At 34.9% G+C, this 15,022-nt stretch overlaps 2 protein-coding genes across 2 annotated transcripts; both read right to left on the bottom strand.

The window, feature by feature from the left end:
- Positions 1-3,620: 3,620 nt before the first annotated feature.
- On the bottom strand, positions 3,621-10,218 carry LOC133327928 (zinc finger MYM-type protein 4). The gene is made up of 8 exons (XM_061536464.1): positions 8,518-10,218; positions 5,941-7,028; positions 5,474-5,850; positions 5,294-5,419; positions 5,092-5,213; positions 4,046-4,175; positions 3,882-3,981; positions 3,621-3,812 (listed from the first exon to the last, which is right to left on the bottom strand). The coding sequence occupies exons 1-8, from the start codon at positions 10,192-10,194 to the stop codon at positions 3,638-3,640; spliced, it is 3,795 nt and encodes a 1,264-aa protein (XP_061392448.1). The 5' UTR covers positions 10,195-10,218; the 3' UTR covers positions 3,621-3,637.
- Positions 10,219-10,425: 207 nt separating this feature from the next.
- LOC133327935 (uncharacterized protein DDB_G0290685-like) lies at positions 10,426-11,837 on the bottom strand. Its single transcript, XM_061536479.1, has 4 exons — positions 11,832-11,837; positions 11,025-11,769; positions 10,710-10,952; positions 10,426-10,529 (listed from the first exon to the last, which is right to left on the bottom strand). Exons 1-4 carry the CDS (start codon positions 11,835-11,837, stop codon positions 10,426-10,428), a joined length of 1,098 nt encoding a protein of 365 aa, XP_061392463.1.
- Between the last annotated feature and the right edge of the window lie 3,185 nt (positions 11,838-15,022).

Here is a 15,022-nt window from a genome sequence, read left to right as displayed (position 1 = left end):
TTACGCACGCTTCCATATAAAATGTCAAAATTTTCTTCAAAAAAGTTCAAATTTTTTATCCTAAAAATTCGTGTACAAAAATAATATATATTCTTGAAAAAACTGTATATGGTTATAATATTGAAATAAATGACGTTTACTACATTTATTACATTTTATACAAGTATATGACGTTTGCGTAGGTCTACGAAATTATACACAGATATGTATATATTTTTTATCATGTATATATACATTTTTTATAAATGTATATATTTTTGATTGTCTGAAACGGTTTTGTTCCAAAGAAACTTGATGATTTTTGGTCCAAAATTTCGATGATGAGACACATTTTTGCCGTTTCAAGAACAGAATACGCCATCCTAGACTTAATTCAATACTCTATGCCAAATTACGTATAAATCGAGCAAAAGTAGTGTCTACATTTCAACATTTAACAAAAATTTGTTTTCAATATTTTAAATATCTTGTATAACATACGTCTATCAAGACACCCTTCAACCATTGCTGCAAATTTTATGAAAATCGGTTAAGTAGTCGCTGAGTTATTTGCATTTGAATTCAAGCATGTTCCGAAATACAACCTACTGTTCGGTGCTGGGCACCTATTAACAAAAAAATGAAAAATAGTTTAAAATGACAATTTTTCTTCTTTCATTGTGGCTGCGCTGTTGGTTGTTAAACAAAAATTGCAGCATACTTTTAGGCAAATGTATTCAAGCAATGCTTCTTCTTATTACATGATATGCAGACGACAAGCAAATATCATGTAATAAGAAGAAGCAGCATTGTTTTGTTAACAGTTAGCCGAGCCGGGATATGCTTCTTCTTAGTTTTGTTACTTTTGTTTTATCACAAATATTTTTGGCGGCAGTAGACAGACAGACATTTTGTCAATAACGTAAATTTAAAGTAAATAAAAGTAATTGGAGAATTAATCTAAAAAATTTAATTTAATAAAAATTTAATTTATTAGGGAATAAAAAACACGAAAGAAATTACAAAAGATTTACTAGTGTGACCTTGTGTCTATTAAACGGCATATACATTAGAACTTTTTACCGGGTTAACCTACTTTATAAGGATTTATTTGACATATATGCAAAGGAATTGACAATTGAAACCCACTGGGTTAACGAAATCCGGTTAAATGTAAACGTTCTTTTATTGTTCATTCTCAATGACAAGCAGATGTTAAATGTCAATAGTAAAAAATAATGTCAATAGTGATTTACTATCGAAATTTCCTACAGGGTCAGTAGTGATTTACATACACTACGACATTTCCTACAGGAATAACTATACACACATACATAGAAGAAGAAGACTAATTTTATTTCCATTTTTATAAGATCGATTTTTGTGTGGTTTTTTCATTTTCAGTTACTAGGCGCCCAGCACCGAACAGTAGGGTATATTTTATACCATGGTTGAATTCAAATGCAAATAACTCAGCGACTACTGAATCGATTTTCATAAATTTTACAGCAATGGTTAGAGGAATTCTGAAGTTTTATCTCATGTTGACAATAAATGGATAAACTTATTTTATATAAGAGAAAATTAGCATTATGTGACAGGTCAAAGATATTTAAGAAAATCGACTAATTATTGTAAAATATGTAAAATTTTTTTGCATAAATATTGAATTGGATCTAGAATGACGTATCCCGTTCGTAAAATGTTAACAATTCTACATAAATATTTAATTGAGTCTAGAATGACGTATTCCGTTCTTGATCGTCAATGTTTTTATACCCTTATGAATACAATATGTATCATATGGCTAATAAGGGTATGTATATACACTTTGTTACGGCAAAAAAGTACATAAACGACGAAATATTGGTTTAGACCCCATGTTACTTTAAAACAAAGGAGGGAATTTTTTTAAAATATTTTTTTTAGAGCTTACATAAGGCGTGGATTTATTAAAAATATTTTTTCAAGGGCCTTACTTTACACATCCTTATATTTTTACTAGATGATGACGGGACCCATCTGACCACTTTTTGCTGAAAACTAATTTAATAATATCATGCGAACGGACTATCCTATTTGACCCAGACTTTACACATCGTTATATTTTTACCAATCCTAGTACAAGTACGAAAATGAGACCCATCGGTCAAGTCCCACAAGGGGTCAAAATTTTATCACTGACAAATATCTTTTTATAAATTATGTCGTATACGACATTAAAGTAAATATAAAAAACATGAGCAAATAAAAACATATTAATTACTTAATTTTTTATTTATTTATTATATTTCACACAAGTTATTTGTTTTTTTAGTATATGCATTATTTTACAATGTGGTTGTGTTTGTTTTCATTATAGTGTAACTTAAATGTAATTTTAATATATTATTAATAATAATAATATGTATGCATGTAAATTGTATAATAATAAATTGCTAACACACAATATATAAACTAATAGATTATTAAAAAAAATATTTTGTTTTTAATTGTTGTTACAAATTTAATTTTGTTGGTGGTTTTTTGTAGCTTTATAAAATGTTTTTTTTTATTGTTATAAGGAAACAAATAATTTTGGTGTTTAGTCTAAATTTTAGAAAAAAAATTAAACAAAAATTCTAAATTGAATTGAATAGAATCATGACCACATACGTTACATTCCAAAAAAAAAAGGTTTAAAAGGTTTTGCAATTTAAATGAAAAATCAATTTATGTGTTATTATTTTTTTATAATACATTTGAATTTTTTATAACGTTAATAATTCCATTAGCAAAGGTGAGCGTCAGATTTTCTTATATAATAGGTGTATAAAACTAACAAACAAAAAAAGAGTAGGGCGTTCTCAAAATGTTATTATTTTTTTTTAAACAATTCCTTTTGCCAAGGAAATTTCAAAAATAATGTATGTGAATTGTGCCTTAGCAATAATGGACTTAAAAAAAAACTAGAATGCTTATTGAAAAAAATTTTATTTGTGTAAAGAAAAAAAAAAAAAACAATAAAACAAATACCTAATGTGCATTGCAAAAATTATTAATGATTGAAATTTGAAAACAAATGGAAATTGTACATATATGGTGTTCCATGTTTTGGAAAAATTGTGTGCTATGCACTTTGAAAAAGGTTTACTTTCAAACCCCCCCAAACAAATCATAAATAATATTATGTGTATGGCTAATAATAATAGAGCACAGATAAAATAAACCCATTTATTATTAACATTACAAATATCAAATTTGTGTTTTGCTTTATTTATATTTTTTTAATTGTTTTGTGTATGTGTCCGTGTTTCTTTTCTTTTTTTATTGAAAATTGTACAAAAATTGTACCATACTCAAATATTTATATCTCATTGTTATTTATATATATATTTCATTATGTATATTCATCTTCAGATACATCTTGTTAATCTAATGTTTTTTTGAGTCAAAAAATAATAATCTTAATAAAATGTAGTTTTTTTATGATCTAGAGAAAACATTGCTTGGCTTTAAGCAGCAATTTTTTTATAAGGGTTATGTTCCATCTTCATGATACAAAAATAAACTCAACTGGTTCTTCGTTGGTGTACTGATTTGTTGTATGTATATATGGGGTTGAGGATAATTTTTAAAACAATATTAATGTTTTTGTTCTTGTCATCATCATCAATGATTAACTTGTCAATAGGGCAATATTAATTTCCTTAACCATTTTAACACGATGCAGCATTTTCTGTAAAGATTCCTGACTTAAGGGTTGGGTTGAATACCAAACGGGAGAATCGGGTACACACGAACGTTCGGGTTGTAAATAGAAGACATCATTACGGGTCTTTACACTTTCAGGACTGCAATGAAAAAAAAGAAAAATTAATTAAAATTAAACAAAAATGTGACCTCTACAAAAAAGCACATACCATTTCGATAAATAGAATTCATATAAACGTACGGGACACCGTAAGGGGTTTTCTTCGTTTTCTTGTTGCTCGTAAACTTTCTTTTTCCTGGGATTCGCTTCTGGTGGGAAAGTAGAAAATCAATTTAATTTAGTTTCATTATTAAAGTGAACATTTTTACTTACCAAGCCCAGCTTGTGGTGGATAGAAACGTAATAGAACATTACGTGATCCAGGTGTTTTAGCTGTTTGTCCGGTGCGTTTCCAGTGTTTCATTATGTGTGAGAATGATAATTGCATGTGTTCCTCAACCGTCTATGGGGAAGAAGAAAATAAAAATGAATTAAATATCGAAGTATTACAGAATAAAAACCCAAAGGAGACATAAATGGGGGAAAGTATCAGAAGGAGTGGACCTATGGGTCCCATCTTCAAGCTTGATCTGTTATATATTTACCATGTGCAAAGTTTCATATATGATTTACAAAATCTTGACCCTTTGTGGGGAAGGTACTAGAAGTAATGGACCGATAAGTATCATCTTTCATCTGTACACACCCATGCTTTAAATATTAGTTTATGCAAAACTTAATTCAAATCGCATGATATTGCAAATTTGATTTTCAACAAAATATTGAGCATTTGTGTGCGAGTTACCAGAAGAAGTGCACCGAGCGGTGGTCCAATCTTCCAACTTGAATTAAATTTGAAAGAAATATTGTCATGTGCACAATATGGATCAAATCGGACACCTCACACCATTATTATTGGATCAACAAATTTCCAAAAGTTTAACCCATTGTGTGGTAATTACCAGAAGAAGGTCGGTGTACTTCTTCGGACATAATCTACGTAAGGTAAAAATATATTTCAATGAGGCACATTTTCAAAGTATGAAAGTGTATATACCCTTGTTAGACATAAGCCTGAAGCTATATATACGATTTTCACACCACCTGAAAGCTGTACTTTTAGATGTCCAGAAGAAGGTGATATTTAAGGACAGCAAAATATCTTCCTGTATTTATCCAAAAAGTTTCACTAGAGGAGAAAATAAGTTCTAAATAATAATTTTAGTGTGCATTTTTTTGAGACCAACAACAGGTCATATTTTAGAAGAGCAAATTAACTCTGGAGGAGACCAATTATGCGTCTATTCCTCTAAATCGTATTATCCTTCATTCCTCTAAATTCAATTAAAAAAAAAAAAACATCTCTACAACACACTTACTGTTAAATTAAAATGTTTTGTATTGAAAAACATTAAGGTGCTTAATAGAACATGCGGCGAGTGGGCACCCAATTGTTTGCATTCCCATAAATGTTCCTCCTCAACACGGGTGACAATGTATTCTGTTAAAAGAAACAAACAAGAAAAAGAACAAATAAGTAAACAGCAATTAACAATTTAAAGGAAAAAATTTAAAACTTACGTGAATCATTATATAGCACGGAAAATTTACGAGCAACTTCATCCAAACAATCGGTAAAACGTTCATAATAGGTATCAGTAAATATATTATCGATGCGACCATTTTCATATAAATATTGTTGGATACCTAATAATAAAAAAAATTAAATTATGAAAACAAATTCCCACAAATAACACTTACCTAACACCAAGTAGTATATAGTATCGGGTGCATATTCTGTACCATTTGGTTTACGAACTTCTTTGACAAACAAACACAACGAATAGTTCAGCTCATCGGCTGTCATTTGTAGCAATTCCGTTTTGAAGGGACGTCGACGCATGGAACTCTTTTCAATGTCGGCATTCTTGGTCATAACCCATTGTTTCCAGGCATTGACACCAAATGTGAATTTCAAACACATATTGGCATCGGGCTTTTCAACCGGTTGCATGGGTTGTGGTGGCGGTTGCGGTGATGGTTCCATTTCATCGATACGTTGACGTTTGACAGGTGAGCGGCTATTGCGAGGTGATACCAAGGAGACAACGGCGCCACGTTTGCGGCCACGACCACCCCTAAACCGAAACAAATAAAAATAAATATACAATTAAATTAAAATTAAATTCTTTTTCTAGTTTGAAGCAACACTTTTTTGTTTTCCTTACCTTTGTGCATCCATAATATGATGTGGCTGTTGTTGCTGTTGCATATGATGACCACTCATGTGAGACATGGAGTCATCATGCTGCACAATACCCGGCGGAGGATTGGTAATTGTATTCGCAGTCACTGCCGATTCCAAATCGATGGTGCTAGTGGGTTGATCATAATCCCCAGTGGCCATTTTGAGTGCCATCTGTAGCACATCTTCGCCATAGGAGTTGTTGGCAACATCGACCTGTTGCACACTATTGTTATATTGCAGTGAGACCACAGCTGGATCTGGTTTTACTTCATCCTCCGAATCTGAATCCGATTCACGTTTCTCCTCCGCCACCATTTCAGCCATCATCAACAGCTCTGCCTCAAATGGATCGGCTGGCATTTTATCTTGAATCTTTTTGATTTCCTTCATAATACCCTGAGCTGAATTACGTGTAGTTGGTATAAAAATGGGCACCGGTATGGGTAGGGGGATAGGAACTGGTACTGGGAAGGGTGCCGAATACATATACATGGGTTGAGGCAAAAATATTGGTACCGGTACTGGTATTAAAACTTTATTCGAATAATCCTTGTCGGTTTGGGTACCCACTGTACAGGTTTTCGGCTCGGTTTGGAAACCAACAGTTATGGTTTGTGGCTTACAACTGGTTTGGACATTGCGTACTGCCGGTGGTAAGGGTGGTACTGCCACAATTTTTGTTTCCGTTTGTACAGACACTTTTTCAACAACTTTTTCGCCCACACTACCGGAAGAAGTGGCAGAAGCGCCTGCCGGAGTACTCGATGCCGCAGTAGTACCGCGTTCACTTTTCCTCGATGCTGCTGCCAGTCTGGGCGGTGATGGTGTCAATGATCTATCAATTACTGCCGCTTTACGCTGCCGACGACCCAATGATGACTGACTTTGATTTTGTTGATTATTTGCCATGGGAGGTGGTGTTGGCGGCAAGGCAGGAGGCGTTGGAGAGTCGGTTTTGCGTCCTCTTATTCGTGTACGTCTCACTGTGACATTACCAATCATTGTTTCAGTTTCACCGCTGGCCAATGAGGAGACTGTTGATATAACCGGCATTGTGGGTAGTTTTTGCTTCGAAGCCGAGGAGTTTGTTTTAGTTTGAAGCTTAACCTTTTTTGAGGAAGGCATTTTCAAAAACAAAACAAAAAGGGGAGAGAAGAAAATTTAATTCGAATGATGGCAAATATTAACAAAAAGAAACAAATTCCTTAAGCTATTCTTTTCTATTTGAAAGTTCGTTGAAAAAAGGAGCGCTTTTATGCTCTGCGTAGGAGTGAAAGAGATGACAGATGTCATTCATTGATCTATTACAAAGTGCACCAAAGAAAGGGTTACCATGATACATTTTTATGCAAAGAGCGTTTGCCACTGTAGACATTGTATTACGGATAACATCACACATGGGAAATAGACAAATTCTCTCTCTCAGCAAAGGGGAAACAAAGAGTAATATAGCAATATTTAAGTGTGTGATTAACTTTAAATCATGATTATATATTAACAATGCATTATTTAATGAGAAGCGTTTTAATTATTTTTATGGAAAAAACAAAGGTCCATTGTGAGTTATTATGAATAATCCATCATCATTTATTTGGCATATGACACAACACATGTGAGAGACAAATTCTTTCTCTCAGCAGTAAAGGGAAAAAATGTAATGCAAACAAACAAAAGAAAGCGAAGAAAGGAAGAACAAAAATAACTTTAAATCTGTAGTAAAATTTTTTAAAATTTTTAGAAAAACAAAGATCTGATCAAGGTATATTTAATAAGGTAGCCGCATCGGGCCAGCTGTTGGACAAATAAATGTCAAAAATGTTGTTGTAATGTTGAACCAAAAAATTAAAAAAACAAAATTATAAATGAAAATCTCCGAATTTCTAACAGCTTTTTTGGCAATACTTTTATTAACATTTTCTACAAGAAACATATCAAATACAACAACCGATGTTTGTTGTAGAAATTCGCCGATGCGGCTACCTTGTATATCTACCTTGGATCTGATCGTCCATCCATTGTGTGTTATTGTGAATTAGGGACAAATTCGCTCTTACACCATATGAGGCGAAAACAACAAGTGTGAAATGTAGAAAAAATTAAATGGACGAGAATTGTTTACAAAGAAAAATTAAAAGTATGTTCAATATGTAGTAAACTATTTTTAATTATATATTATTAACTATTTATTGAGTAGAGTATTGTTATAAAAAAAAACGGTCATAAAAATATGCCTTCTTCATTTTAAGTTATTGTGAATGATCTATCATCGTCTATTTGCCCCATTTTCATTCACAACATGGAATTGTCATTGAAATATGAGTGTTTTGTAGGAAAATTATAAAAAAATATTAATAAATCACCGTAAAGCTGAGGGTTGATCCCTCTTTCAATTGGCAGGTAATGGGAATGGTACATGTTAATTTGACATGGATACATGCCAATGGTCTCCTAATTAACATTTTTGGGAAGTTTTATAAAATAACAAACTTATAAAGAGCATTTATCATATTTTCTTCAAAACAATCTCATGTGATTTTTAAATATACTGTAAAAAAACAATCTTGGTACTTACACTGCCCTTTTGTTGTTGATTTCCCTTCAACTTAACACGTTTCGGCAGACCAGTTGGAAATGGTGCACTCTGCTTTCCCGATGATGCGGATTTCGTACTACTGCTACTCGTGTGACTTGATCCCGTCCCACCACCACTGCTATTTACATTTGTCGTCGAAGCTGCATTACTATCACTCTCCAATGTGAGCGGGGCACGGGCAAATTGACTTTGAAATTGCATAACACATTGATATGTGCAAAAATTACGCATTGACGCGTCGGACATTGTCAAATGATATTGCGGTGTGGCCATGGTATTACAATTGTCGCATTTGGTCACGGTTCGAGAAAATGCATTTATCGACACTCCATAAAGGGTGAGACAATTCAGCGAACACATTTGTATTTCTTGATTATCCTGTTGCTTGAGGATCATATCAAAATTATATTTCTTCACTTTGCACCACTGGCAGGAGACGATGCGACGATTCACCACAATGAATATATTCAAGCATACACGTGTGCAGAATACCTTGGCCCGTTTTTCGGAGTAGATGGTGAAGGATTCGGTGGCTTTGCGCTCAAAATATTTACAACACATGCCACATTGATCGGCCACAATGTTGCTGACAAACTTGAAGGCCGAAAAGCATGGATTGGAACAGAAATTGTGCTCTTTGTCGTCCAAAATAATTTCCACGCGCACCGGCTTGTCATTGTTGCAGACGGCACAGATGTCATTGCGCAACTTCTTTTTCGGATTGGCAATGCTATCGTAACGACGCATACAAGCCTGCGAACAAAAATCTTTAAATTGTTCCTTGTCACCGACCGGTGCCAGGAAACCCTCATTGCCCGATGATATGTCCTTTTGACAACAGGAACATGTTTTCAAACCCTTCTTGAATTCATTTAGGCAGGCAGCACAACAGAATTGCCGTATATCGAAACCAAAACGTACACAGTATTTACCCAAGGCAGGATGTGGTACGTCACCGTGACAAGTTTGACAATTGGCACCAATCGTACGCTGATATTTGCCCAAACAGATTTCGTTGCAGAAGTCCATGGTCTCCCACATTAGATTCTTTTCGCCCAGGGTAATTTCGGAGAAACAATCAGCACAGCGACGTACAAAACTGGCGGCGCGTTCAAGTCTGGCCGCTTCCGCTTCGGCTCCGGTACGGGCTACAACTCTCGATTCGGAACTACCGGATTTTTTGCCATTATCATTGGAAATTGTTGTGGCACCAATATTACGCACGCGTATCGAATGTCTTTTCAATTTGAACTTATCAGGTTCTTCGGAGCTCAAGAGATTAAAACAATCATCGTTGCAAATATAGAAAGTATCATCGTCTTGTTTGAAGAAATATTTACACGTCTTCGACTCCTTACACTGCAGACAGTCATGCTTATCGTCCTTGTCAGCCTCATTGCTGCTGTTCAGTTCTTCGACCAAGAATTTCTTACGTCTGATAAAATATTTTCCCGCATTGGCATCAAGGAAGGCGGTACAACAGTCGTGATTGCACAGATACGCCACCTCTGTTGTTTCCGGATAACGAAAACGAAAGCCGCACATTTTCTCTTCACTGCATTGGGCACATGTTTTCAGGGTGGTTACAATCCACGATATAATTGTTTTTGTACTGGTACCCGTCTCGCTTGTACTGTGCATTTCCTCCAGTAAAGGTTCTTCGGATTCGCCAGTATTTGCTTCTGGAAAAGTGGAATGGTAAAGCAAATTAAAAGATTTCTTACGATGTAAAGAGCGCTTAATGTATAAAACATTCCAAAAGGAATTCCATTGAAACACTTTAAAAAAAGTGAAGAATATTTTTTCTGTAGAAAAAAATTTGAACACGCAATTTTTTTCTATAGAAATAAAATGTAAGGGACAATTTGTTTTCTATAGAAAACTAATTTTACCTTGATTATCTTCAATACGTTCTTGATTTTCTTCATTTATTGTATTGACTTCGGCTTCAGCTCCAGCTTTATTAGTAGCTTGAGCTTTTGCAAGATAAAAATAAATATAGAAGAATATGTGGAAGAAGATAGACCAATATTAGTAATATAATATTATTACAAATAATACAGTGAGCGTCAAAAGTAAGTCCACACTTTCTTGCTGCAGACTGCCCTCGCTCCAAGTCCCCCTTTAAAATTAAATGGCAGCTACGGTCAACTTACCATTCGATTCAGTTGCATTTGATTTTTCGGCATTATCCTCTGTATCCTGTCTGTTTTCAGCTTCTCCAGCATCAGCATTAGCTTCAGCGTCCACATTTTCATTGGATGTCTCAGTTGGCGTATCTTTTTCAGCATTTTCTCTGGCCAATATGGCTTGCTCTTTTTCGGCATCGGTAACCGTAGACTCGGTGTCATCGGGAATTAGACAGACATCTGATTCCTCAGGCTCCTGGACATTTTCGACTAAAAATGAAATTAAATTAGTTGTTTATTTTCCAAAATTTTACTAATATTATCCTTTTTCTGAACACCCACCATCATCCTCGGCATCTTGATTTTCATTTTGTGTCGTATCCTTGTTGGTCTTTTCATTGCTGGCATCATCGTCTTTAGGCGACTCTTCAGTGGCATCATCTTCTTTATGTTCCTCCTCATTGTTATCGTTTGATGATTTCTCTTCATCATCGCATTCCTGTTGCAGTGTTTCCATGTCTTCCTCTTCCTGATCATTGTCGTCGCCATTGCCATTTTTCTCTTGATCGGCCTCCTCCTCTTCTTCCTCGGCGTTTTGATCATCAACATCCATGGCATGATCCTCGGTGGTATCTCCACCACCTTCTTCCCCATTGCCCTCTACCTCACCTTCGTCCTCCTCACCCGCCTCAGCTTCATTATTTTGTGTCGGCAAAGTGTTATCTGCGCCACCCAGCATATCGGATTCATCAGCTTCACCGCTTGCTGCATTTGTTGTGGCCACATTTGGATCGAATTGTTCGAAACTTTGCGATTCAGTATTTTCATTAGAATCACCCACAACATCTCCATCCGCATCGCCATCACCGTCACCACCACCTTCATCATCATGTCCAGTTTCTACAGCACCCTCGGCTGCTGTTGCTCCTCCTCCTTCTCCATCTTCTGTAGTTTCATCCTGCTGTGTTTGTTGCTCGTGTTGCTGTTGTTGACCCCCACCACCAGATGTCGCCTGTGAATTTTCATCAACCTCAAATGTTCCCTCGGATATTTGATCAAAATCATCACCACCACCACCGTTATTATCCTTGGCATTTTCATCGGCTACATTTTCTTGTGTTGTTGCTGTTGTGTTGTCTTTGTCCGTACCACCATCACCTCCACCTGCAGCCGATTGCTGTGTCGTTTCCGATTCTGGGCGTATCGATGAATTTGCCTCGTCCGTTTGAAAGGAATCTAAACTTGATATTTCCTCCATGATACCGTTAAATTATACAGCAAATAGGTGAAGAATTGGGAATAATTAAACATTAACTGGAAAAAAGAAGAAAAAGGTAGTTATTAGACACTGAAGGAATATTTAAAAAATTTTAAAATTTGGGGGAAAATTTCTCGGAAGACGCGAATTTTAAGAAAAAATATTAACATCTAGTTGTTGTTGTATCAGCCCTACTGCTTTTACCCAATGGGCTGATGTGTCAAACGTTGACCGTGTAAAACTAGGGTTATTTCGAATCGTAGACCCCTATGTCGTGGAAACCATTTAAAAAAATAGATCTATGGTTTTGTGAAAATGAAAAAAATGGTTTTGTAGTTTTTTTTTATGTAGAAAAATCTTGGACTTTTTGTCCTCAAATTTTTCTGTAGAAAAAATGTGAGTAAGTCGACCATGATCGACACAAAGTCGTACCTTCCCGCAGTTAGCGCCCGTTGCGACACGCCTAAACATACGCTCATAGATTTGTGAGAAGAGTACGAGTCCGATTCCGATATCATATTCCGGGTATTTGCGCTTGATTGACCCCACACTATCATCAGTCGAAGAATTTGTTTTTGTTTGGATTTATTTTAAAGGTTTGGGATTTCATAGGCAAGAACTAGATAACTAAATCTAATACTCATCGAAGCGCAAAGGTAACGATGAGGCTCCGTTCGAATACAGTTGAAACCCTGACTGCAAACCTTATACTCTGATGAGCACGAGTTCGCATAACACACCAGCGTTAAAAAGACATCCATTAGGCGACAGAACTAGGAATCCATAAGTTTAGTTAATTATACGAATCTTCGATGGACAATAACTCTGGAACTGTGGACTTTTGCATGAAGAAAAATATGACGCCCCTTAGGATTATATGTGGTAAAAATATCCATATTTATATTGCCTTGAAGGTAGTAATTATACGACGGCTGGTTAAAAAAGTAGTGTCCAAATTTTCAATGCCCATATCTCGGGAGGTATGCATTTCCCACACACAAGTAAATTTGACTTAAACCAAAAATTGTCTTTCACATTTTTCTTTATGTCTCTCTATTTCAGCCATCTGCAATTATTGGCTTATTAAAATATAATTTTTTTTTTCATTTAATTACATTTATTGTGTGTATACAATAATATAGTACACATATGTGCGAGAAGTTATATTATCATATATGAATATTATTTGCCTCCCTCCCCATATATATTTTTCGTATTTTTTCTTCTTGTAAACAGAAACCAACGAAACAACCAACCAACAAATTTCCATTTCTGTTTGTTTGCCCTTTTTTCTGTGATTCCTACAATCATCACCAATTGCATTGGTATGGCCACCTTACAAAATATTTTTCCCGCCGTTGCGATGCGCAAGTAGAAATACACTAACAACAATAAAAACAACAACGAATACACATATAAAAATACAGCCACAACGACTTAACATTCACGATAATGAGACAACCAACAGAACAGAAAAGTCAAAGAAAAAAACGACAAAATACAGAAAAGAAGGTGTACAACACACAAAGCATAAAGTACCAAATAGTAGTAGAGGGCATAGCACAAAAACTTGGCACAAAGCGCCCATTAACACATTTCGTTTGACAGAGAGGAGATTGTAATACCGAGAGTAGGGTAACACTGGCGAAGAAGAAAACGAAAAAAATGAGAACCCCCCTCTATGTGAAAACAAAAAAAAAAAAAACGCTAACATTCGTTCTTGCAATTAACAAAACAATAAATTTTACCTTTAAAAAATATATAAATTTCCGCAACAAATCCGGGCGAATATATACAAATTATTCTGCGGCGGTCTTTTACTTTATTTTCTTGACGTTTTTCCTCTCCTTCGCTTGGATAAACCAACACAAACCCTTGTCAAATGTGAGTGATGTTGATGTTTTTAGAAGTACAGCAACGCACAGTGGGAACTCGGCAATTGAAAGTGCGCTACACCTCGGCACACAAACAAACAATCGAACACCACCGCCAATGAATTCACTCGTCAGTTTACAATATTTTATTTGCAATCAATCCATTAATTCCATAGGAAAATATTTTATATACTTTTTTAATGATTTTGTCACACTTGTCTACCTCATAAAACACCAACAACCAGTAAAATACGAGGCGAATATATATATGGCAAGCGAAACGCGGAAAGAAAAATGCTGCCTGTTCTCGTTGTCCGTACAACACACAAACGTAAGAGTAATCACTACTTGTGTCAAATTCGGATGGGTATTTGCTCTCAGGTTTTTTTTCGTTTTTTTGCTTTGCTTTTTTCCTTTGCACACACTTGCACTCCGCGTTCTATGTCACATTATTTAATAAAAACGATTTCTATTAACTATTGTTTTGTTTTTCTGCAATTGTTTTGTTGAATTTATTTATTTGTTAAAATTGTTTTGTAAAATAATCCGATTTTTTAGGGAACACACATCGAAAAAATCTAATCGGCATTACAACCAAATAAAAAACACACAGAACTAGACGACTGCTGCTCGAATACATTGCTGTGCAAAATTGTAAGAGATTGACGTGCAGCGTTGTATTTGAGTTGATGAATGTCATTGGTTGTGTTCGTTGCAAAAACAGGGTTGTTTCCAAATGAAATGAAAAACTCCCGGTAAACGAAAAATTATAAAACTCATTTTAAGTTAATAAAATGTAAAATTAATGGGAAAACTAAAAATAGGAATAGAAGGAACTTGATTTTTTATGTTTTTTTTCTTAATAACTTTATTTTAAACAAAATAAAGGGGGAAACGCATTAGATGATTTCAGGCTTGGCATGCTAAGTTGTTTTTTTACTGTAAAAGAATAAAGGAGAACGGCGCCCAAAATCAAGTTTGACTCTCCTGGGCGATATTCTCCCCCAACCTCGGAGACAGACCATGTCGTTTAATTTTTGTTGTGTCAAAGGTGAAATTCTTTTGCCAAATATCATAGTTGTGCTGTAGCCTGGGACCATAATCACATAGCGGAGGCGAAGAAGTTATCAATTTCTCAAATGAGACTACCTTCCATAATTATGCCATGACTCATTCCCAATCACCATATTTAGGCGATCCTCTTTAAC

Source organism: Musca vetustissima, unplaced genomic scaffold, assembly GCF_032173495.1.
Source record: "Musca vetustissima isolate MV318-11 ecotype Yass unplaced genomic scaffold, APGP_CSIRO_Mvet_v1 utg13007, whole genome shotgun sequence".
NCBI lineage: Eukaryota > Metazoa > Arthropoda > Insecta > Diptera > Muscidae > Musca > Musca vetustissima.
Note: the sequence above shows the minus strand (reverse complement) of the source record. Positions and strands in the feature narration are given on the sequence as shown.

Excerpts from the sequence above, each read along its gene's own strand:
- LOC133327928 (XM_061536464.1), bottom strand. The coding sequence starts at position 10,194 with ATGCACAGTACAAGCGAGACGGGTACCAGTACAAAAACAATTATATCG. Across the intron at positions 5,214-5,293 it reads CGTGCTATATAATGATTCAC|AATACATTGTCACCCGTGTT; the intron begins GTAAGTTTTAAA and ends TTCTTTTAACAG. Across the intron at positions 4,176-5,091 it reads CAAAACATTTTAATTTAACA|ACGGTTGAGGAACACATGCA; the intron begins GTAAGTGTGTTG and ends TCTTCCCCATAG.
- LOC133327935 (XM_061536479.1), bottom strand. Across the intron at positions 10,953-11,024 it reads TCAAGATGCCGAGGATGATG|TCGAAAATGTCCAGGAGCCT; the intron begins GTGGGTGTTCAG and ends TTTCATTTTTAG. Across the intron at positions 10,530-10,709 it reads AAATGCAACTGAATCGAATG|CTCAAGCTACTAATAAAGCT; the intron begins GTAAGTTGACCG and ends ATCTTGCAAAAG.